Raw genomic sequence first — 25,720 nt, 5'->3', positions numbered from 1 at the left:
TCAATTTAATTTATGTTTTTACGCGTCTAGCGCCCCAAATTATTGAGAATCTAATGGGATTTTATTTTAGTGACTTGAGCTGGTTGGATCTCCGCCGTTAGTTACTATAATCTTACTGGCAACATCAATTTGTAATATAGCTACTTAAAAATACCAGAGTTAATATATTTTTTTTATTTATTATTAAATCTGTTTATTCATTCTGATCAGGTGAAAAAAAAACTATTCTAATAAGAATATCTATCTTACAAAAATATGATAGACATTAAATATTATTCATAAACTTGTTTTTTTTTTAATGTGAAATAAAATATTGCTATTTACTTTGTAAACAACATGCAGTGTAAAAAAGTTGAAAAAGAATTGTAATTTTATTTTGTATTTTATCCTAATATATAATTTTATTTGATACATTTAATTTAATATTGATATTATAGTATTATGTTAAATAAATAATCATAAACATTTATTTTATTTCAATAACTATTATACGATAAATGTAGCAAAATTTGGTAACTACAATACTATAACAAGAAATTTTGTCTATTTCCTTCATTCAAAGTCACGCAGAAAAACTTTTGTTTTTAAGTTATGTGACCCAGTGACAAGCCGTATTAAGAGTATTAACAATGTGCCAAAAATAAAATGAAATAATCTATTACATTAAATATATTAAAAGTAATTTTTTTGATATATAAATATATACATACAGATAAGCAGTTTGTACAGACTGACTATTGATGCAGGCACCACAGCGATGTCCATATTTTTAATTTTAGAACCCGGTTTGCAAAACGAAAGTCTACCTTTTGCGCTATAAACGAAATCGTACATACCTACATATTGTTGTATAAACTTTAAAAATATTATTCCTAAAGACATTGTTAGATATATATTAGATATTATATATAATCAAATTTTTGACTGATTCAATGCGTATTAGATGGACCTAGTGAATATGACGTCTATATAATTTAGACATAAATAAATATAAACATAATATAAATTAAAGACTTTTTAAAAAATAAAATTAGTTTTCGGCAGAATTTCGTCTGCCTTCATAATGTAGTTTTGTCTTTTAAATTAGCTATAACATCGTTTAAAGTGCTCCGTAATGTAAAATATAAATTTATTGTTGCTTAATAATCTTTTTATTTTATTATTTGAAATAAATCGGTTATAGTCTAAACACCTGAACTGCCTTTGCGATAATCACGCGAACGGTTTCTGGCATAAGAGGTTGGTAAGTAGGTATATTGCAATATAGCAGTTTGGTAAAAAGCAATATGCGCTTGTATTATGAAACATATATTATCATATATTGTATAGTAAACTTACCAAAGCATATTGCTGTTACAAAACCCAATACTTTTTATTGTAATATTCATGCACATAAATAACTTTCAACGGTGTTACAAAACGATGTGTCACACGATTTTGATCGACGAAACATTCGTAAACCTTTCAAATTCATACTAGAATAACTTGTTTTCAATCTATATGGTAATTTATGGCGATGCATCGATCCTTTTCACGATTCTCGTAAAGGTATGCATGCGACTGCTACTGCTTAACATATCAGGTTGTAAATTGGCGTCGTATTATAGGAAATTTCGTTGAAAAAATGCAAACAATATGGAAGCCACTCCGCTTCTGATACATTCACGGGAAAATTTCATGAATACGAGTGAAATAAAAAAAAAAGACAGTTTATTTATAAATCGTGTTCTTTGTTATTATATATCTATATATTTCCTATGTTTAATTAACGATTATTAAAATTGTTCTATTTTTAAACATGTGTTTGTTTAATAAAAAATATATACACCATTATTTGCTTTTATATCAACAGAAAGGTAACAAAATACATTCATTTAAACATTCAATACTTTATTACAAACGGAATTTAATTTAGGAACAAAATCTCTACATTAATAATATAAATTGTTTAATATTGTAAAACCCGAACGATAAACAACAAAGTGTGCAAATTTATTACAGACGTAGTAAGGAAACGTCGGTAATATACAGACTATTTAAAATAATGATCTTGCTGTCATCTCGCAAAGGACATGCGAGTAATAAACGTAATGTTAGTTAATAAGCGGATTAAATTATAAGATTAGTTTTGTAACATTGGATCTAAATAGAATATTTTCCGCATGTCCGAATCAACGTCAGCGACATTGCATCGGATGCGCCCGCGCAGTATTGGGCCAAGGTCGTCCGTCGGTCGCCCGCAGAACAGTGACAGTGTTTTTTTGTTTCATTAATAAAGAGTAATTGTTGTATTATAAATATTATAGAAAAATCAGGAATTATTATTTTAATTTTACTGTAAATAGAATTAATAATATGACTTCACTAATTTCAAATATTTTGTATGAATAATAATGGTAAAATTAACAGCAGTTATGTTTTATAAATTATAATAATTAGTAAACATAAATATTCTTACGTATGTAAAAATATGTAAAATTTTAAAATTATAAAAATGATATTTTTTAAAAATATTTTTTTTATAAGTATTCAGTTTTAAAAGAGATAATAAAGCTTTGAATCAGTACATCAAGTACGTATACATTTATAATAAATAGTAGGTATATAAAAAAAAAAACGTTAATAAAAACAAAAGCAAAAAGTCTGTAAAAGATGATCGATTTAATTGTAATTACAATATATAAATAATCAGAAATAGAAGTATACATCGGATTACTTATCTCTAACAAGAGATCTCTGCCAGAAGCCTCAGTAGGTAGTTGGAAATTATTAACATAACAAATGAAACAGATACACAAAAAAAATATAAAAAGTTGTAAATAACATTAAATACAATAAAAATACACTATGTAGCAAGTTTTATGTAGTTTTATATTACATTTTTTTTTTTTTTAGCATTAGCAGCCCGTAAATGTCCCACTGCTGGGATAAAGGCCTCCTCTCCCTTTGAGGAGAAGGTTTGGAGCATATTCTACCACGCTGCTCCAATGCGGGTTGGCGGAATACACATGTGGCAGAATTTCGTTGAAATTAGACACATGCAGGTTTCCTCACGATGTTTTCCTTCACCGCCGAGCACGAGATGAATTATAAACACAAATTAAGCACATGAAATTTCAGTGGTGCCTGCCTGGGTTTGAACCCGAAATTATCGGTTAAGATGCACGCGTTCTAACCACTGGGCCATCTCGGCTCTTATATTACAATGAATAAAAAAAGTGGTGCTCTTTATTTAAAATATCATAGTAATATCAAAATTATAATGAAGGTGTAATCAAAAACGGTAAAAGACTTGTCGAATTTGTTGTAAGAAGGGATTTTGGACGAAGTTCCTTACCGTCACTTCCGCCGCTGCACTCTTCCTATAATATATTTGTGTACATTTAAAATATTATATATTCATTTCAATTTTATCACGAATTCTCATTTAATTATTTTCAAATTTTGTTATTATTTTTAATTGCGCCTGTTATTTAAGACATAATATACTGCGTAAAGAACTTCGTATCAACCGGGTATCCCACACCTTTCGTTTTTAAACACTTTGTGTAATATAATTATAATATTTCGCATAAGCAATGAATTAATTAAAAATGATTAGATAAAACGAACAAACATGATAAGTTAGCGCCTGTGATGGGAGTGTCATGTGATCGCTGAAACTGACACCAGCCATGCGAGCCTCTGCATTGTACATCATTGTGGCAAAGAATAGAGCACTGTGTAACAGTAGACCTGACTTTTAATATTAAAATTTAAAAGTACATTAATGTAAAACTACGCAATACATTTTATTATCACATTTAAATAAGATTATTTTTTTTGATGATAGTTATTTAATAATTAAACCTTGCCTGTTTTAACTTCATTATGATCGGTAAATTAATACATTGTATTACTGTGAAAACAAGGGCGTTTTATGTTTTTATTATCCATGTGTTGTATTTTATTATTTGTCTTACTGATAAAATAAAATTAAAACCCCGTGTCACTTTAGTTAGCATCACGAAAATTATTCACAATTTTATAATCACTATTTTAATAATTATCTTAGCTGACGAAAAGTTTTAATAACAATGACACTTCAATTCAAGTGCAAATATATTATCTGTCATATCTAATTGCTTTATACTCTATGTCTAGGGGGTGAATAAACACCACCTCGCAGGCATAGGAGGCGTGCGTGTACGTATCGAGTGTCTTATGTCCAGTAGTTTCAATGAATATGTGTCGTATATATAAGGCTTTAAGGTTCATAATTACTGTAATATTCATTAGGGATGAGCTAGATAAATCTAGTGTTAGTTTAGATTTCAAAACGTTAGTTCAAGGATTATTTACAGTTATTTTATACATTAAGTAATATTGTATGTAGCATCTTGTAGCGATGTTATTTCTCCTAATTATATTACCTTTATCGATTTTTTGTAGTTGACGCTTTCGATCTTTTAATTTTTTTTGTCTTAAAACGGTTTGTGTTGGCAATATTAAAAATAATGAGAAAGTATACTTTAATCTTAGAATATTAAATATTTTATTCGTTAAATGGTTGCATATTATGATAATCATTATTTAACATTGGTACTCTGTATCCATCCATCCATATCCATATGGTCGAATCCATCCATACATCAGGTGAGCCTGCTGCTCATTTGACATCTATTCCATAAAAAAGTGCTTCCCGAGCCACGGGAGTGTACACACTCATAACTTTCAGATTCCGGGCTGCTATTGAGGATTTTTCGACAGATAATACATTCGACAGATAAAAAAAAAAAATATATATATCCCGCTGAGTTTCTTTCGCCGGTTCTTCTCAGGTCTGAGGTGCTAAATTCCGAACCGGTGGTAGATTTTTGACAATCAATAAGCAAGTGTAAACACTTCTATATTGAATAAAGATTTTTGACTTTGACTTTGACTTGATAACTCCAATAACTTTTTACCGTCTCGAAAAGGTGTTTCTACCAAGTACATCTATGGGATCTCCGGGATTATACGCTAGCCACAAAGCCAACGAGGTATTTAACATTGTGTAATAATATAATATTATGTTTGTAATAAAAAATTGAATATACTGTTTAAAACAGCGAAAAAAATCTTAAATCGAAATCAAAATATAATTCTTACATGCTATTCAAATCAATCTGAAGCACTGTAGTCTTTAATTTTAAGTTAATTGTTCATTGCTTGTTCAAGCTAACACCGGTTCGATTGACGATTGTAATTAAAAGCAACGGCAACTAAATCAAATCAACATTTTTACTAATCAAATTAAAATCCATGTGTAAACAGTTATTTGTTTTAAGTGCTGAGAAAACTGTATTTTATTTGCATGTTACATTATACTCATTTACTGTCAATAAATCACATAAAAAATAAACATAAGTTATAAATGTTATTTTATTATATAAAACGAATATCACATTGCGTTGAAAAAACCTCGTGTTGTGTTTCAGAAATACGACTCCGCGATGGCGAACATTTAACGAATGTTGTTTTAACGTTACCATCAAAATTATAAAAGCTATAAAAATACGACGTATTTTATTTAACGGCATTATATTTATCTCAATTGATTTTCGTATCGGGAATAAGGCTGAGACAGTCCGAATTTAAAACATTAGGAAATGATTTTGAATAAGCTATAAAACAGAAGAGTATTGTATTCACTTATAATTTTATTAGTAAACATCAGATTAAGATATAAAATTAAGTTGGATTGACATTTACAAAATGGTGGCTTCTTACTACGACATTTTTGCTTAGTACGCATTTTAATGCTTAAATATAATATTACAAAATGTATATAAAAATGCCTACTATAATCTAATGTTCAATTTGTTGGATCAATTTATTGAAGTCGAAATTGATCGTACTCCACATAAGTAGAGAATAAAACTATGAGTCATAAGACTCGATCGGTCACACGAATTAATTACGTTTTGCGTCAAGCGTTCATATTTTAATATGTATAAGTAACACCGGGTACAAAAGTAACACTGTACATTTCCTTTGATTTTCGCAATAGCATAGCATAGCATAACGACATTAATTTCTTATATATTGAAGTAGATATTTATGGGTAGTAGAGCTTTCTTGGTGTGTTTGGAAGAATGTCATTTCGCAATATTTAATATATAATCGGGTATGCAACTCGAGTCGCTTTATGTTTTCAATGTTTTGCTGTAGTAAAAAAATTGGTTGGTATAGAAAGTAAACGGCCACTAAAACTTTAAAATAATAATATGTATATGTGCATATTTACGGACGTTTTTATTTGAATTAAAAAAGTTGGATTGAACAAAATAAGTCATTCTTAAATAATGCAATGCTATCAAAAACAATTACACACGTAATTTGTGATGATTTTCAAATTTGATATTATAACGTAAAGGTATTTTTTACAAAATAAGAACATTATCAACTCGTACCTTTAAAAAGTTTGAACGAATATTTACAAATGCGTCATCACGTGAACCATACCACCGCCTAGGTTATAGTTGAAGGAACAACATGCAAACAGTTATTAGGATCACATAAAATGGACAAACAACTACTTTAATCTATGTAATTATGTATTCGCTTAAATAATATTCAGTGGTCGTGGAAAGAATATATTTATTTAGAAATTAATTGCTATATGTACCGTGGTAGCTTAAAGTGTGGAAGGAAATAATTTTCACTAAAGCGGCTATAAGGTACGACATCTTTTGCCTTTATGAACATTTACTAAATACCTTGATTAGTCTAAATATTTATGTATATTAATAATCAATTACAATTGTTACTTTAATTTAAATTATATTTTTCGAAATGTAATATTAAAAATATAATTTCCTGTATTATACAAAAGTTATAGTCCCAACGGTCGAGTCTCAAATTCCAGATGAGTTAAGCATTAGTCACAGATAAAGCAACCCTTTACAGGTAATTTGAGACAGTGACGATGTCTTTCGGTACCTTTTAGCATGGTGTCAGATGACTGGCGTCTAATTTCATGACCTGCTTTTTGGAACCAGTAGCTGACCAAGATATATGAACAATGAATACACCCAAATATTCATATTGTTCGTATTTAAATTTTTTTATTCTTGCTTTTTTAATTTTGTTTAAAATAAATAATATAATAACTTTTTTTTGTTTCTATTTGGATACATATATTGTTTATTTGCCGTTGCCGATAATATAAATTCGAGTATAAAATTTTATAGTTTATCGATTGACGGTTTTCTCAGCACAATTACAGATAAAACAAAATTAAATAATACATTATCTGTCTAGAAAAAAAAGTTAAAAGTTTTAATGCGTTTAAATCTTGCCTCCATATCAATAAATATATACTTTAACGAATACATATGATACATAGAGAAGTAGAAAGAAAAAAGAAGTTCATAGAAAGTATTTGATTCGATATTTAAAGCAAACAAACGGAGGCAAACTATGTACACTGTAAATGAAGAACCTTGAATATTAAACGATCGGTAATTTGTAAGTGTCATTCGAATATAAAAGATTCTCGTAAAGAGTAAAATTACACCGGGCGATGACATTTCGTATCGATTAAGCGAGATATCAGATTACAAGGACCTTTGATATAATCATGATTCGATTATTTGTTACTGGTAGTTTTAAGTTTAGACTTTTGAATTCGAAATATAAAAATAATAAAATAGTTATAATTGGTCTACATACGCCTTTGTCTAGTTAGACATAAGATAGTCAGGTATTGGCCTTAAAGCCACCCTCTTTCCATAGGATGGTCAATATGGTGGGTTTATTTCTTACCGTCGCACCTATAAGTTAGTTTAACTATTTTGAACTTATCTAATCTCAATTGTCATTGGTCGGAGGCAGCCATCCAATAAGCGTTCACCATTTAGTTAACACAGTTAATCTGCTTTTTTCCATCATTTCAAAAACTGGAGGCTATGCTAAAGCAAACCTAATGAATTTCTTTCATGGATCTTCTCAAATCTGAGGGTTTTTTTTTTTCAAACCACTGTGAGATTTTTGACACTTAATAAGCAAGTGTAAGTGTATGTGTCTTTAAAATTGTATTTGTGTCTATTATTTGTTATGAAGACATGCAGTTCTATCATAATGTCATCATACTAAAAAAGAATATATTTTAATTGTTTTATATTAGCGATAAAGCATCATTCAGTAGCAAAACTTTTTTTTCCCAGGCTATTGTCGGAGGTTCGTTTTACACTAAAATTAACGACGGGCGTCCGGTGTCGAGCTACTAAGATAATTAAAATGCGATCGAAACTCGTGACGCGTCTCAGATTATTATAATTAAAAATCTTCTCCATTACATCTCCAGTATAAAAGTCCTTTTACTGAGATTTTTCATACCTAAGGAATATTAATTTACGAAGCATAGCTATAATAATGGTCCAATAAATAATATAATTTACATAAAGTATATTTCAAAGAATTTATGTAAAACATTAATAAAATATTATGTTAGAAAGAAGACATAGTGCAATTTTTTTTCAACTGATACTGTTTTTTTTTTGTTTTCCAAATTATCCAATTGACATTGACAGGACACTTGTGTTGATAACTAAATATAATATAATATAAATAATATATAAATGTTCTGAATAACTGACTATCAATGTACAGGCTTAAACTGTTAAACAAAGATACTACAAAACCTGGAGGAGATTTTCGTTTCGTAATGTAGAGTTAGAGGCGCACAAATAAACGATTTAGCGATAAAAAATATTTAAGAAGGTGCCGCTACCTTTTAGCCTTGACCTTCGTCCAATAGGCTTATTGGATTGGATTTTTTTTATCATGCATATACTAATGTTATAAATGCGAAAGTTTGCATAGAAGTTTGTTGCTTTTTCACATAAAAACTACTGAATCGATTCTGACGAAACTTTACAATAATATAATTTCTAAATCTGAATAACACATACTTACATTGCGTAGATTTCGCTATTGAAATATGTATACCGTATTGGCATATTGTTACGGTAGACAGTGTCTCGCCACTGAAATGTACCTCTTCACGGTTTAAACGCTGAACCGATTTAGATGAAATTTAGTTTCGAGATTTTCAGTACCATGGAGGAACATAAGATTGTTTATTACATAAGTTTTTATCACAGTAATCATCCCTTAATAGTGTTAAAAGGGGAATTGAAAGAATTGTGGAATTTATTATAGAAGTAGGATTATTCATGGATCACCTGGTGGCATATAAATATGAGTCATATGCTGTATGCATTTTAGGGATTTGATAAATCTTTAATGTAACGTTCCGCTGGCGAAGCTGCGACTGCGTGTGGTAGTAAGAAATAAAATATACATAAAGAAAATATTTTTATATTTGTTGTTTTTCTTACCTATTGTAGATAAAGCAATAGATTTTTCAATAAAACCTATCATCTCGATTAGAAAATATTGGTATAAAAATCCTTAACATATAGGTACCAAATACATAATATATCTTAAATTCGAATATTAATTATAAAAATGATAAACTTCACTCTATAAATTTATTACATTTAGTAGCTGAATAAAGTTTCCAAATTAAAATAGTATTTCCCTCCAGCATAAAGTTCGAATATGAAATATTCCATTTCGTTCAGTAAAGCATCTAGCGTTTCATCCATAAAGGTGTCTCGTTTAGAGAACTCGATCCGAACATAATTAATGCCTCAACTAGCCCGCTATTGGACACCGCTCGCGTCAGCTCTGACGGTCATTTAAAAAAAAAAAGTCTAACATAAGCTAGTCGCTTTCTTCATGTTTTCATTTACAATAGATGTCAAAATGAATGTTGACTCTCGCAGACAATCAGACTCGCATAATTTTTACTTGTCCGACATCATCCTCGTTTTATAAAAGATATTAAAGAGACCGCACTTTATAATTTAAATGGAGATCGTATACGAAATATTTTATTAAGTAGATTACTTTATATTTTGTTTTAATAATATTCTTTATTTGAATATAAAGATTACAATAGAAAAATGGCTTGGCTGTAATATAATTATGTCATATTTTTTTCGGAGGAGTCGTTGTCAGTCCGGTGAACGCTGCCAAAAAACGTTGTATTGGTTTATAGATTTGAGAAATATCAACGCAATAGTCTATGACTGTATACATCTTTTCAATTGGTAATATTTACTACTGCTATACGTATACTCATGTACATTAATCAAATAAATAGAATCAATTTATAAAATAATCAAGTTTTAATAATCAAAAAATAAATCGTATGTAAAGTTACAGCAAGTGATAATTATAGTTTATAATATTGTGTTCAAGTCTACACATCCCAACCCTAGATCGATGAATCAGCACCCCATTTCATCTGAATCTAGTATTTCATCCACAAAGGGTTCTCGTTTAGGGAACGCGATCCTCTCATAATTAATGCCGGTCTCAACTGGCTAGACATCGAACACCAACACCGCTTGCGTCAGTCCTCTGACGCGAGCTTCGAAAAACCAGATCTAATTATTCATTGCTTACTTGTTCATTACACAAATATATACGAGCAATAATCTTGATGTTATTTCACTAATCGTAAAACGTAGATTTGTCCTTTTAATGTTTTTAAAAGACAAATATGACGGTTTACGTTTTTTAATTCTAAAAATTATTGTGAGATGTAAGTGACATTGATCGATTTTTTTTTATATTTATATGTATGGTGAATAAAAATATCTAAAGCGAGGGAATTCCGCTTGGTTTCCATCCCACCAAATCGGATTTGGATTTGTGACAAGTACACACTAACTAAACTCTACCAAACTCTAACACTCCTAATGTTTATACGAGATATATGAATGAAATTGTAATTTATATTCCAAACATTGGAGAAAATTAGTTCACATCTGTAAATGATATACATTTCGAAATGTTTCTGGCCTGCGTTATAAAATTACAGGTTAAGGAACATAACAGAGAAATAACGGGCAATTACTATGCTTATTTTTTGCATCAATTGTGAGGTACTAATAAAGAAAAACTATCCAGAAGAGAGTTGATGACACATGAACACGCGCCGGTTCACTCATCGGGTGTTTTTTCTAAGATTGCAATTAAGGTATGCGGTTTCACTGAACGCGATCATTAACCGTAAAGTTCAGTTTCAAGTGAACTACTATTAATTTTCAAAATCAAACTCGAGTAAAGAACTAAATAAACTCATAAGTCTGGTGCATTTTATTGATAAAACACCTTTTTTTAAGGATAAACATAGTAGTTATGTCTTTATGAATATTTGCCAAGTTACCTTACACGAGTTAATTTTTATCGTAGAAGATCTCTGTCTTGTTACCGTAAATGGTTAGGAAGGTCATGAATGATGACACAGAGCAACCCAATACCTACTACTATACTTAACCCGCCACATCTAGATTTGTATAATAAACAAACATAATTGTAATGTTATATTCATTTGGTACTTATACAATTGAAATAAAAATATGTGTAATAATTTCTGACATGACACACATGTAATAGGAATTATTAACGTTAATTATTATTATATTATGAATCTAAGTCGGTCTGACAATTAGTTAATTATAAGAAGATCTATTAGGCATAGTCTTGTGGTATATGGTTTTATGAACCACGGACTTATTTCACCTGCTTCACGCTGCTACAATAAGAGTCGTTAGACACACGTGTGGCAAAAATTCATCTGCCACAGGCAGATATCCTGATGAAATTTTCCTTTCCCGCCGAACACGAGATGAATTATAGTCACAAATTAAACACACAAAATTAACTAAAAACAACTTATTTTTTAGATCGTAAAACCATGTTGTTTAAAATGAATCTTTTATAATATTTATTACGTTTGACCATATGGCATATAATCCCTTTTGAAACCCGACTCTACAATGACAAATTCACATCTGATATTCCTTAAATGTAACTAGACTCTAAAATATATGTTTTTTGCTGAGTAAAAATAATTAGTATGCTTACAATTTTAAATGACAAATATTAGCTTCCTAACTTTTTTTTACTGTGTACTGATAAATACACTAGTACATAGAATAATTTTTTATTGTTCGTTTAATTTTATCGACCATACAATTCTGATGTTGAATGTAAGCTGTTAGTCATTCAATGTCTAATTTAGGCGGGAAAACTATGTCTCAATTCCAAAAAATACGAATAATATTCTGAAATCGATTTCACTTATTTTTATGATATCGGATACAATATCAAAATATGTATTTTTTTACTAAATAAATCTAACTACATAAATAAGTATTTCTAACAATACTAACGACTGATTTAGTTAGTTACTTTAATACTAAAATCAAATTGTATTAGTACCAGGCTTTTTTTTACAAAGATCAATTTGGCGGAAAGGAAGACGATATAGAGGCTGAAATTATGAATTGACTTTAAAACGCAATCCTCATTATAATTAATAAATTATCGTTATATCCTTCGTTAAAATAACGTCTACTTTGTTGTATCAGATCAAAATTTGACAGATTCATGACAAATTATCCTATCCATTATTTAATTGTCGACGAGCGCCATTATTATCACACTATATAGACTAGGAAACCTGGATTGTAAATAACAAAATGAATAGTCGATCAATAACAACAACAACAACGACGACGACAATGTTAATATGCTGCATGAGATACTTGGTTGTTTTAATTAAAAGTGTTTCTCAAAATAAATTCGTTTTTCATCAATATTTCATTTTTAAATATCGCCGTTTTATTCGATAAATTTATTAAAATCATTTTTATATCTTTCCAAGCTATTTTAAGCTTGGTAAAAAAAAGTAAAAATTTTTGTTTTTTTTTTTTAATTCAAAACTATGCTAAAGTCGGTCTTTATAGGTATCGTATGGCGAAGCAAATAAGAATATTAACCGTTTGACTGCGTCGTATTATATAACTTGCAAAATAAATAATGTCTGATACCCGTGCGAAAATATTGCTATACTGAATTGGCTGACGTATATGTTTGTTTGTGATATATTTACTAATTACATTCCAGCCAGTGTGACTAATTGAGCACGTGTATTTTTTGGTGGGAATAAATTATTTGAAAACGATCACTGACTACTAAATGTTATTCATCTGGTTTGGTGTCTTAGTGGACGAAAATCAAATCACTTCAAATTTAGAATTATATAAAACTATCGCAATCATTGCTTTTTATAACTAAGGTGCATAAAAACCACGGAATTCTTTATTGTTGGTAGAATATTTAATAGCTTCGAAGAAAAAGGCTAATGTAAATATATGTATTTATTTAAATTTAAATATAATTTTGAAATACACTCGAATCCATTTCCCGTTTGTATAAAATTACAAAAGGTTCATTACGCTCATAACACGTCACCGGTACAGACTATACAATTTCAGTGTAAGCTTACAAAGGAGGTTTTAGTTCGCCGGCTCACAACAGCGAGCGTAGTGTTGCCAGCTAAAACGAGTCGAAAGTGTTGCGATCTCGCATGACCAAAACTGTGCTTGGCTGAAGAGTAATGCAGCGTAACTCGATACTCGCTTTGTTTCGCGCCAGAGCCAGACGAGACGTTATAATGAGAGGCATGTGAATCGATTGACGGATATCGGAGATGTAATGGGAGACGGTGGTTTTTGTTGCGACTTGCGTACTATTGCGTAGGGTTGCAACTTAAAATAGATTCTGGCCTGGATGGTGACGAATAAACATCAAACTTTAATCGGTATAATATTATGTATGTATGTACTATTTAATCCGTATGTATTAAACAAAACTAATAAAAAATACTATTAATCTTTACATTGCTTTGTTAAGCTGATGATTTAATTATACATACATATTAATATATGTATGTATGGAAATATATATATTTAAAGAATTCTTTGTTATTTTTTTTGTAATATCATTAATTAACATGTCTAAAGCTCAACGGCATACCATGTCATCTTACCGAAGTGCAACTACAAGGTTTTATCCTTAGCTTTATTTAATGTAACTGGAAAGGTAAATAAACTGAATATTGATACTTTCTTGAAATAAATTACTAGTATTGTTCGTTAATAAATGAATATTTGTTATTCTCTTGCAAATAAAGTATAAAGAACCCGTAGAACGACCTATTTCCGAATAAAAATATAGCACTACCACGCCGCTTCGAGTTCGAGGTGAGCAATATACTAATAATAAGTATTTAATGGAATCAAATGAACACAAAATTAAAATATAAAGTCATTGTAATGCTACAAAAAAATAACAGAATAGATTATTATGGATAGTTATTGAAATAAATATCGGGTTTGCAACCTTTAATACAGAGAATGTGAGTTCTCTGATCTTGTTCCTAGAACTTTATAACAAGCCTCTTTTTAAGGAAATGAATAAAATAGGAAAATAAATTGGCAATACCTCCATCTGATCTATCATAATATGATTTACTATAAGTCTGACCAGGGTGGAGTCTTGTCCTGTTATTATCAATTGTTGCTTATATATACTGAATAATGTAATAGCCAGCAATCTACGTTTCGATGCCAGAAGAAAAAAATATTGAAGCTCTTAGGTATTTTAATTTCGAATTATGAATTTTCCTCATAGTGGCCTGCCCTATTTCAAGCATTTATTTAAAAGATCAGAAGGAAGAATAATCAAATAATATTTTTTGCAAAACTTCAGAGATAATAAGTCCATCTACACAGGTGGTACTGTGGTCAGATACACCGACATCATCACATTGCAATAAACATTTTGTAGGTGAATACGTATTTATTGAAATAGTAATAATCATTATGCATATTTCGTCCGTTATGCAAAACAAACAAACAGATTAAATATATTTGTGCGAATCCGATGCGAGCTCGCTTCCCTTTTAGCGATTTTGAATTTATGAAGAAATATATTTTTGAAAATATACACAATGAGAAATCTTTATTGGGTCTATTAATAGAGTTGTGATTTAAGTCACTGTTCATTTTCAACTTATCAGTCATATCCTGCCAGAGAGTTATTATTATTATTATTGGCGGTCTGTCAAATCTGACATTTGAGTGATGAACTCAATTTAACGACATAACTTCTGTACTAACGTTTAGGCAAATAAATTATTGTATATGTATATTATAATGAACTAATTATTCAGAATATATTTTGAATCGCCATTATACAGTATTCAACTAAATTTAAATTTACCACCGGTTTTCGTATGTAGACTTAACCGTGAATAGTCTGTTAGATATTCAGTGAGTTTTTCTCAAATTACGTTAATCAATTGCATACATTACATTTATATATCCTGTGTGTAAATCAGTAATACGCTCATTAGCATTTGCCACCGCGCTTTTTTTATCAACAATGTAATCTGTTATAAGTAATCTCATTAAAGACATAAATGTGGAAATGGAAGCCAAGTTCAATATTAAGAATATGCGTGGTTGTCATTTTCGCCGACAAAACATTTGAAATCTAAATTAATGCCAAATTCTGTAGACTTTACTTGGCTTATTTAAAACAACAAACTTTTATTTTCTTCTGTAAAATAGCTACTTAAACTACCGTTTTTTAGAAAATAGATTTTTTGGTAACCTAAAAATATAAAACCAGTTGCCAGGTCGTCGCCTTATAATAACGTCTTGAACTTGGCTGGACCCGCTGTTTCCAGTGGCGTAGCAGGTGGTGCAGTGCACCAGGGCCCCGGAGCCTAGGGGGCCCTCTAACCTAAGCTTTGAAAGAGCGGGTCAGCCAACTCGCCAGCTTCTGAAACTAGAAAATCTCGACCCTGTTCACAAGACTTTTTTCCTATTTATAATTTTGAAGGGCAATATAAGTTAAAGAGGGGGTGGAATGAGGGGATGAGGGCCCGATTCTTTTTCTATGCACGGGGCCTTTGCCCATCTAGCTACGCCACTGGCTGCCTCGTATAATACGTGTCATATTGATATACGTAGGTATTGACAAAGTGTGCAAATGTGTAGTTTCTTATACTTACTTACTTATACAACAACTTCAATAAATATTAGTACAGACACGATGATTGCCGGTTCAAATTCTCATGTGGTTAATCTGCTGTATACCTATCGTCCTCGCCGGTGACGGATGTAAATCCGCCATATGTGTGACAACTATGCGAAATCGTTGCAATGTTATAGAATAAGCTTCAAAACTTATCTTCAAAATGACAGGCCTTATCCAAACTATTGAATATATACTGGCTGTTACTAGCTATTACTTTTATAAGTAAGTATAGATACGGTATTCGTATTATATCCTACGTAATACAAATGCAATTAGTATTTGTGTCCACATTAACGCGATATCGTTTTACTGTAGGTATTAGCAAATTATTTGCTCGACCGACTGACACGCGATCAGCGACTCGACTCTAGTTTCTTATCATACCTACTGTAAAAGAGAAAGCTTTGTATCATTATATTTAGTAATTTATTATTTAAGAGATAAGACTGTAGCTTTTATACACTAAATAAAAATTTAATATTTAATAAAGTTTTTTTTTATTTCATTGTTGATATTATAAGCAACTAGTAAGTAATAATAAAACTTCGTCAATAAACTTATATTTAAAATATTAACTTGATAGTAAATGTAATAATTTTCTACTACAAATGAGCCTACAATAGCTCGAAGCTTAAAACAAAAACTGTCTAACTATTCAATATGTACTTCCTTTCATTTTGAGGAGAACCTTGTTAGGTATATCTGTGTCAGAAGTAGACTCAACACGTGCAGGTTTACTATTTTTTCCTTCACGGGCGAAGAAATGAATTATGAAGACAAATTACTTTAAACGGTTTAATCCGCAATCTTCAATTAAGATGCACGTGCTGTAACCGCTGGGTCATATCGGCTGAAGTAATCGTATTAATTGTGAGAGGGTTCCATTCCAGGTCTTGCTCTTCCCCTGAAACTATCAGAGATGCCGATCCTAAGGCCGCCTCGCATACTTTATAATTTTTTTTATTATTATTTCTTCTTCACATAAGATTAGTGTACTGTGTAATAATAAAAGTATATTGTTTTATTTATTATACGTTATTTCAATATAATAAAATAATATATTAGTAGTAGAGTATGAGTCTCATACTCTACTCTCTCTCCACTCTCATATCTATGCATATATGCAGTTTTATCCACTATTTTCCGCTTTTAATACCAATGCTACCATCCTATTTCACTCATATTTCCAATAGATAATCAAAGCATATTTTATAGCAAACCTCTTAGTACAAAAGTAACTGATATTTTATGAAGTCAACATTTTATAATGCATTTTTAAACGCACTGAGATGTCATTTAAGAATACATTTTGTGTTTACAATAATTAATTTCCTATTTAAGCATTTCTCGTATTTAATTATTTTTTTTATGCATAATTTTACTGACATAATACATAATCAACATGCCTTAAAGCAGCTCATAAGCACCATTTTTCATTGAGAAAGTTACCTTACCGTCTTAACACTAAACACTTGCAATAATAATTTAAAAGTCATACTTAAATCGCAGTTACGTCATCAGTTGTTAACATTTGCATTAAGAATGACCCATCTTATAAAATATACTTTATAATACGAAATAATAATAAATTAATAATATTTTTTTATTATAATTAACTCGTAAAAGCAACTTGTTAAGAAAACTGTTCAACGTTTACACAACTAATTAAAAACTTTCAAACTTACATTTTAAAACTTATAGTCTTTATAATATCCAGTGTAAACTAACTCTATGCGTAGGTCGAGTGTCAGGTTGCTCCGCTCCTAAATTTACCTTGCTACCGCCATTAAAAGCATTTATGTTGTATCGGGTATCACAATATCGACGCTGCACGGCTAGTATTACGACCGCGGTTTGTTTGCGACAAACTTTATGTGACTATCTCACATCGTGTACCTACTGCTTTATGTTTTTATTGAATTAATTACGAAAAGAGTCAATTGCATTAATTTTATGAGATTTAAAAAAAAAAATGGTTTCTTTTTTACGGACAAGAATATTGATGTGATTATGTAAAATCCATTATTTTAAACTTAAATAATTGTTTTTAAAACAAAAATAATGAACAAACTAGTCATATTTGTCTATTTGTTTGTTTCGTCGATTAACTTACCAGTGGTTTTAGTTTTAAACATGCAGAAGTACCTATAATTTAGGTACATTACGAGCAACGCCTACTGTATACTTAAATACGAGTTCAGTTGCTGTGGCAATAAGAGACGGCAAATTAAAATTATGAAAGCAAAATGCGTTTCATATGTCGTATGTACATCAAGTTCGATTTTCCATAACACGTGGCTAATGAGTTTGAAAGCGGTTGCCAAACGTCGAAAATGTAAAGAATACGGTCTGCTAAAATAGCTTTTACGTAATTGCACAAAACTAGGAAAACATCAAAAGAATTTGATATTCAATATCTTTGCTAATATGATAAAGCTGAAGAGCTTACGTTACGGTTTACGACGGCGGAGATGAAAATTTTAACGCTGGTGAAACCGCGCGGCACAGCTAGTATATTAATAAATGTGTCATAATAGATAAACCGGTCAAAAAATACGTGTCATATTCATACTTCATAATGTACGTCTCCAAATAATAGTTATATTTTTATACCGAAACGATCGATCGATTGATTCATACATCATTTAATATAAGCTATTTCAAATAAAATTAAAATAAATGATAATAACATACAAGTTCTTGCGACGTTATGGGTTCCATCCAATGTGACTGACATTTGTGGAATCGATTAAAATGAATGATATTTTCATATAGACATATACATATACGCAGTAGGATCATATAAATGCTCACTTGGAAGAGGATTTCAGAAATAAAACCTGTCACGTAGTTGTAATTATTTATTCTTTCATAAGAAAATACGATAAAGCTAAATTATATAAATATAAATTAATAAAGCTAATGTTGCTATATTGAGAAGGCCAATCGTTATATTAATAAATAAACATGCTCAAAGATCTTATTTAAGATAACGAACCATCTGAAAACTAAAACCTCAACCTCAAATAAAATAACGGATATATACAAATTCCAAACCTGAACATCCGAATACTTTCCGATCATTACGACTTCCGGTTCCGATTTATAAGATAATTTAATTAATTTTAACAAGAGTGAGATCTAATCATCATTTAACTCATTTAGGAAAAGCCGAATAGATAAAATTTGGACACAAATAATATATTTGTTATTGTTAATACAGACTTAGAAATAACAGTCATCTAGCATCCATAATTATTCAATGAAAAAATATAAGTCTTTTCATTTCTTGAAATTACCGATTTTGATTTAAAAAAAAATATAATTCTAAAATCATCATTTGCATGGAAACACAAATAATAATAATCAGAATAAGTTACAGTGCTATAATTAAATCGGTAACGAGTATCCGATGCTACTATATTCGTTACCAGTAGCTCGAGGCTAAGTGTAACAAACCTTGAATTTCAAATATGAATTTTCAACTATTCAATAATACCTTAATTAATACGCAGATGCATGTACATTTTCGTCTGCGGTACCAAAATGTTTGATAACCTTCAGCTGAATATTAATGGGTATATTTTAGGTACATTATCCGGGAACGATGTGGAGGAATAATTCATTTTAGAAATAGCTACTGTTATAAAACTACACAAAAAGTTATATTGTGTGTTTTACACTTTTTTAATAAAATTATTTATGTCATTATATAATGTATTTGTCGTCGATTAAAATATAGCAAATTTTCTTTTTAGAGCGGTAGTCTCGTTTACAGTAGAAAATTCAATTTGTGTAATAATAATTTTAATATAATAATAACTATGATATAATTGCATGACAAGTTCGTCCATAATTGCGATGTATGATGTTAGAAAATGCAACAATATTTTAAATTGTTATTTTTATAAGACACATATTCTACATTACATACATTGTACATTGTGTTGGTTTGTTTTTTCTTGTTGGTTTTATAACTAAAAATAAATAAAAATAAAAGACTTTATTCGCTGACTAAAATTTGTTTTGTATGTAATATTCAATCTACTTTAATAATTTTAGTGAGAATTGGTAAGTAGGTAATTTTTTTCTGCAATCAGTTTATTAGTCAAGAGTGTCCTTCGACACATACCTCGTTTCTGCCCTACATTCATCTCTGTCACTCGCTATAAAACTCCTCCAATCTGTGTTGTATCATCTTCCCATCTTTCTATTCCTAAGATACCATTCCATTACGTCAATCTGTCGTCAATTTTTCTCTGTGTGTTCCTATAACGTGGTCAGGGTCAGTGCAGTTTTTTAATCCTTAGTAAAATATCGCTCTCCTTTGCTCAAGTAGCTTGTATGATAAGCATGCTTCATGCAATATTGCTTTGGAAAACTATAAGGTTTTGATTGTTTTTACCCAGAGTGTGCCAAGTTTGACATACATGAGACATGGGTTTAAATAGTTTGCTATTCACTTTCTGTAATTCCAATTTTTTTTCGTGATTTACTTTTTATTTAACTCCTGTGTATAAATTCATATTTCTCGAAGACCTCATCTCGGGTTAGGTTGTGCGTTGTCTGACTGTGAGGCCGCCAGTCAATGTTTTATTCATTTAAAATTTCTTATTAGTCAATTTATATTCATAGTAGGTATATAACATTATTACAAACATTGGAAATTTAGATTATCACAATCACAGATAGCCATCATAATATTATATTTTAAATGATTCTATTTTGTACCTATATAATGGGCCTCAATAATTTTCCAGTTGGAATACAAAATATTTTATACTTTTCCGTATATTTACTGATATAATATTGTGTAATTGTTACATCTTCATTCACTTTGCTAACGACACTTAAATATAACAATATTATTGAAAGTTTCTTAAAATAATAAGCTGTTATGTATAAGATCTACAACATTATTTTCAAACATAACGTTCGCATAGATAATTTTCTAATATCTATGATTTGGCTGATTAAATGTTAGCATGCAGTTCGCGTATCTATTGCTGTCTGGCGGTGGGTGCGTTCAGGATATCATGTTTTGAAGCGATAATTATAACGCAGCGCGCCATGGGCCTGGCAACACTTCGCGTAAATTGATAGGATTTGCGTTCGTTATCGTTGAGCTTTGGTTAGTCTATAGTGTTCATTATAAAATGTAAGTGACACTTCACAGATTATTTAATGAGAATCGTATTTGACTACATATTTTTTGGTATCATTTTTTTAAATTGTAAAATAAAGGCTATATAAAAAGAGAAATATAAAAGGAGAATAATGTAAGGTTTATTTGAATTTTCAAACTATAATTTCTAACCTGAACGTATCCGTAATCAAACTATTCTTTAATCCTCTCGTTCATAAAGTAGTCAGTTGTCTTCTTAAGATTAAAAGCCGTTTACCAAAGAATTGAATTGAATCGAAAATACTACTATTTAGTAGTAGACACTTGAGTCATTATTGTGTATACGTATCAATTCAACAAATAAGTTATTTTTCACATAGTAATATTTACAAACGTTACAACAAATAAAATGTTTACATATACCTATTATCGATTTGCTTGACAGTTTTCATTTTTAATTAATGTTTTTTCCCTAAAATCAACCCTTACCTCTCAAAAAAGTTTGTTTAAATTAAATTTAAAGAACCAAAAATATTCGTTACGTTATTATAATGAATTGCTTTAATATAACAGTAATGTTGCAAATATGATATATGTTTCTGTAGTGTCATCAAAAGAGTCTAAGTAACGGGAGCCCAATTACGCGCTGGACATCGTTTCAAAGGTAACCTTCTCGTTGCCCGACGTCACTAACGCCTTGTATTAATTAAATATCGCTCGCATGTCAAAGCAAAGGATAATGAACGTCCTTTAAGACGTGTTACAAGAACATGTATATTATGATCTATTTCGTAACGTAATATTGTTATTCAATTATTTTAAATGGATTTAAATTATATATGTTTGTTAGCTGTGCTAGTGATCATAAAAGTCACGTTATATAAATTTTAATAAAAAATATTGAAGTCTCAATTGCTAAACGGTGTAAGGACCGTATCGTGATGTGATGTTCGCAGGCTTACATCCTGGCCCTTACGGCCATTCTCATACCTTTTTATAAATTAAAATAATCGTGAACCGACACGTTATGAAGATTCTACCGAGTAGAAGGCAAGGGAATAAGATAAATAAAATGTTTAACTGAACTTATAATTAAATTATATTCGTCATATCTTGTTTAAAACTGATTATTATTAATATCAGAATGAGCTAAGATGGTATTATGTACAGAGTTTAAAAAAAAGAAGAATATTATAAATGCCTATTATCAGAGAATTATTAATATTCCTACTTTCACTTCCAGTTAAGTAAAATCCTTGTTTTAGGACTACCTCAATAGATCAAGGGGTCAAGTTCGAACCTTTGACTTTCTCATCCCTAGACTAGCTCATATACCTTTAACTTATTGAGGCTTATGTTGAGGGTTGAAAACGATAGCAAGTAATTTAGTCCTGCCAGATATTTAGATATCGTGCACAACATAATTCGCATCATTGGCAAACGCAACACGTAACTAATCACTTTGTTTTTAAGCAATAACACTACTTTTGAAAACGTTGTATCTTTTTATAGTGACACAGATATTTCTTGAATTACGTCCCGTTGTTTGGAACGAATCTTATATATGTTTTTGAGAATTTATTAACTTGATCACCGGCAATAAAATACAACGATAAAGAGGTCATCTGCGACCGTTCGTTTTAAACAAATCTCGTTGTTTAAGAATACATAAAATGAGATTTTTATTTTTGGTAATGCCGTAGCGAAAGCTCTGAGTTGCGATGCGATTGTTTTGAAATATATATAAATATTATTTGCAACAGTTTGTTGGTTTTCCCTTTTTCTATGGAGTGTGAATATGAAATACTATGATTGTAGGCTGTACAGCCTAAAAATAAGTAATGGCCGGGCAGATATTATGTTTGTAAGAAGTAACATTTAATAATCTACTTTGTACACTTCTCTAGGATTGCTGTGGAATTACTGTATTGTAAATTATTCCGAAACTTACGGGGTTCTATTTTATTTTTATATACTCTGACTCAGAACGTAAAAGTTAAAGTTAGAGAATGAGATCAAAATTAGTTACCCTCTGTATAACCAGAGAGTAACTAATTTTGATCTCATTATCGGCATAACGAATATCAACTATTTTGAACTCCACCTGCCACCTGATGGTAATTGGTCACCACCGCCCACAGACAATGGCACTGGGAGAAATATTAACCATTCCTTACATCACTAATGCCCCACCAACGATGTTATGTACCTTGTGCCTATAGTTACACTCACTCACCCTTCAAATAATTAGCACTCTAGTTTTGTTATATGCGTAAATTATCTATGATTTACCTGTATATTTAACGTTACAGGAGTTCGCTGAAACGGCAATGAACGAGTTATTGGGCTGGTACGGTTACGAAAGACTTGAACTTCGGAGATGGGCAGCGTCGAGAGCGCGAGACACGGGAAGTCCGGAACAAACGGAACAAAAAAATAAAGGTATTTCAAAGACAATGGAGAAGGTTATATATTATGAACAATCTTCGCTCGGGTGACAATACAATTTAGCACCCACATTACAATGTAATTCAATTTGTTCCCAAATATCTGCTAATGAACATGAACAAGTCATTTGTTTTAAAAATGGTTTGTATTGTGCTTGCAACTTATAAATTTCTTATATAAAAAGTTAGAAATATTGTTCAACATATTATCACATTTCTAGTAAGTGATCCAACCAATATCCATATCCACTTACTTTGGTAGTTAATGGTAGTAGAGTAAATTCTAAGAATAGTTCCCCGTCGGCAGCTTTCATTCTCCGAAAGCACCCCGTTGCATTATTACCGGGAAAAAAAGGCGCCAAATTGTATGCCACGCGGGGTACTACAGATAATCATCTAATCTTACACTTTCTATCATTTAATGAATTTGTTCTTAGAACTCTGGTTATTATACTTATTTATTTTATTATTCGTAAAAAAACACTCAATTCCGAATGCGACGATTCTATATGTAACATTTGATTGAAACGCTTCTGACTCATAAAGTTCAATTTACAATTGCGCAGCTTTTATTATATATGTATAAATAACCTAACGTACGTAATGCAATTTCCTGTGAAAAAGGATAGTAACTATCTTAGACGTCAGATGTGAAGTTATTAAGAAAAATAAAAGACAATCTGCTTTTGTCTTTTGATTATACCAAGACGTTTATTCATGATCATGTATTTCAAGATATATTGTTATATTACGAAAACATTATTTATGAATTTGATACTTCAAAGCGGGTTTACTATTCCTAATGAACGCTCGCGAAATTGTTCGCATATCGTGTACCAAATACCACATTATATAAGATATTTCGTACGAACAAATGTGGATCTTTGCGGTTAAAGCGCGATGATTAACAACGTGTAGAGTTACCTTTATAATGTTACATAGGATACAGATAAGAAAGATATTATGTTACGTTGTGTTTTTGAAATTCGAAATGCGAAGACGTTTGTTAACTTGAATGATAAAGTGAGGGATTACAATTATATCGAATTATATTTAACCCTACTATCTCTGCCTTTGTTATAAAATAGTAGTTAAAAACATATCCGTTAATGGCTTCAACTATAATATGTGAGAATTATCAAATATTTCATTTAATTAGTCTTTTTAACATACACAAAGTTAAACATTTCTTTTTTTATACAAAGCGCACAACGCATTGAACGAATTACACGAAACTTACTTTTGGTTATCAGAATAGAAACAATGAATGTTCGTTGTTTTATATCTCGTATGTCATGTTGCGTAATATTGTTAATATTAGTAATATTATGCAACCTTAGTTACTATTAAAATTATTATTTTTATACGATTTCGATAGTGAAAAAATGTAGAAGGTATACATTTTACTATAAAATGTAAAAAGGCCACAGAATTATATAAGTTATTGTTATCATATATCGTCAGTGACTTGTTAAAGGAGAATTTGAATTATTATTTCAAATATAATATAATGTTCTATATTTAAATAATAAAAAGTTTCGAAAGTATTTTTTCATGTATCAATAGTAATAATTCAAATGAAATAATAACGAGAGAAAGGCTCAAGTATCTCTAACAAATCCGATCTGTGATCGTTAGCCCGCAACAGGATATTATGAGGCCCATAACGAGATATCAATGTTTTTATTTTAGTAAACGAGCTCTAGTAATGAATGACTGCTTATCAAGTTACCGAATCGAGTGCGGAAAAAAATTTAAACTACATTGACTATTCAAATTAATGTTCAATTTTCGGAATTGTAGTATCTCGAATTAATATTTTATAAATTCATAATATAATATACATACAAATACGATTTACGGATCCGTAAATTATAATAAGATAATAAAAAATGTAAAATCTTTATCAATTTGTTTATCTGATCAATTTTTTTTGTCTTGGTGTCATTGTGTTATAAATGTTGTAACTAGAATTATTATTGAATTATAAAAATACTTGGTATAATTTGTGGAATGGAATACTTTGTGGTAGGGCTTTGTACAAGCACATACACTTGAGTAGGTACCTACTGCCAAGCAGCCATAGTATTATTGTGTACCAGTTTTAAGAGTGAGTCAGCCAGTATAACAGGCACAAGGGACATAACATCTCAGT

At 30.2% G+C, this 25,720-nt stretch overlaps 1 protein-coding gene across 1 annotated transcript in view; it reads left to right on the top strand.

The window, feature by feature from the left end:
- LOC125066842 (sine oculis-binding protein homolog) overlaps positions 1-25,720 on the top strand; it is a 30,378-nt gene that overhangs the window by 980 nt on the left and 3,678 nt on the right. The window contains exon 2 of the mRNA XM_047675129.1: positions 23,431-23,560. Within this exon, the coding sequence (XP_047531085.1) occupies positions 23,431-23,560 (130 nt within the window). The remainder of the gene's footprint in view (positions 1-23,430; positions 23,561-25,720) is intronic.

The sequence above is a fragment of the Vanessa atalanta genome, chromosome 10 (assembly GCF_905147765.1).
Source record: "Vanessa atalanta chromosome 10, ilVanAtal1.2, whole genome shotgun sequence".
In the NCBI taxonomy this organism is placed as follows: Eukaryota; Metazoa; Arthropoda; class Insecta; order Lepidoptera; family Nymphalidae; genus Vanessa; species Vanessa atalanta.
Note: the sequence above shows the minus strand (reverse complement) of the source record. Positions and strands in the feature narration are given on the sequence as shown.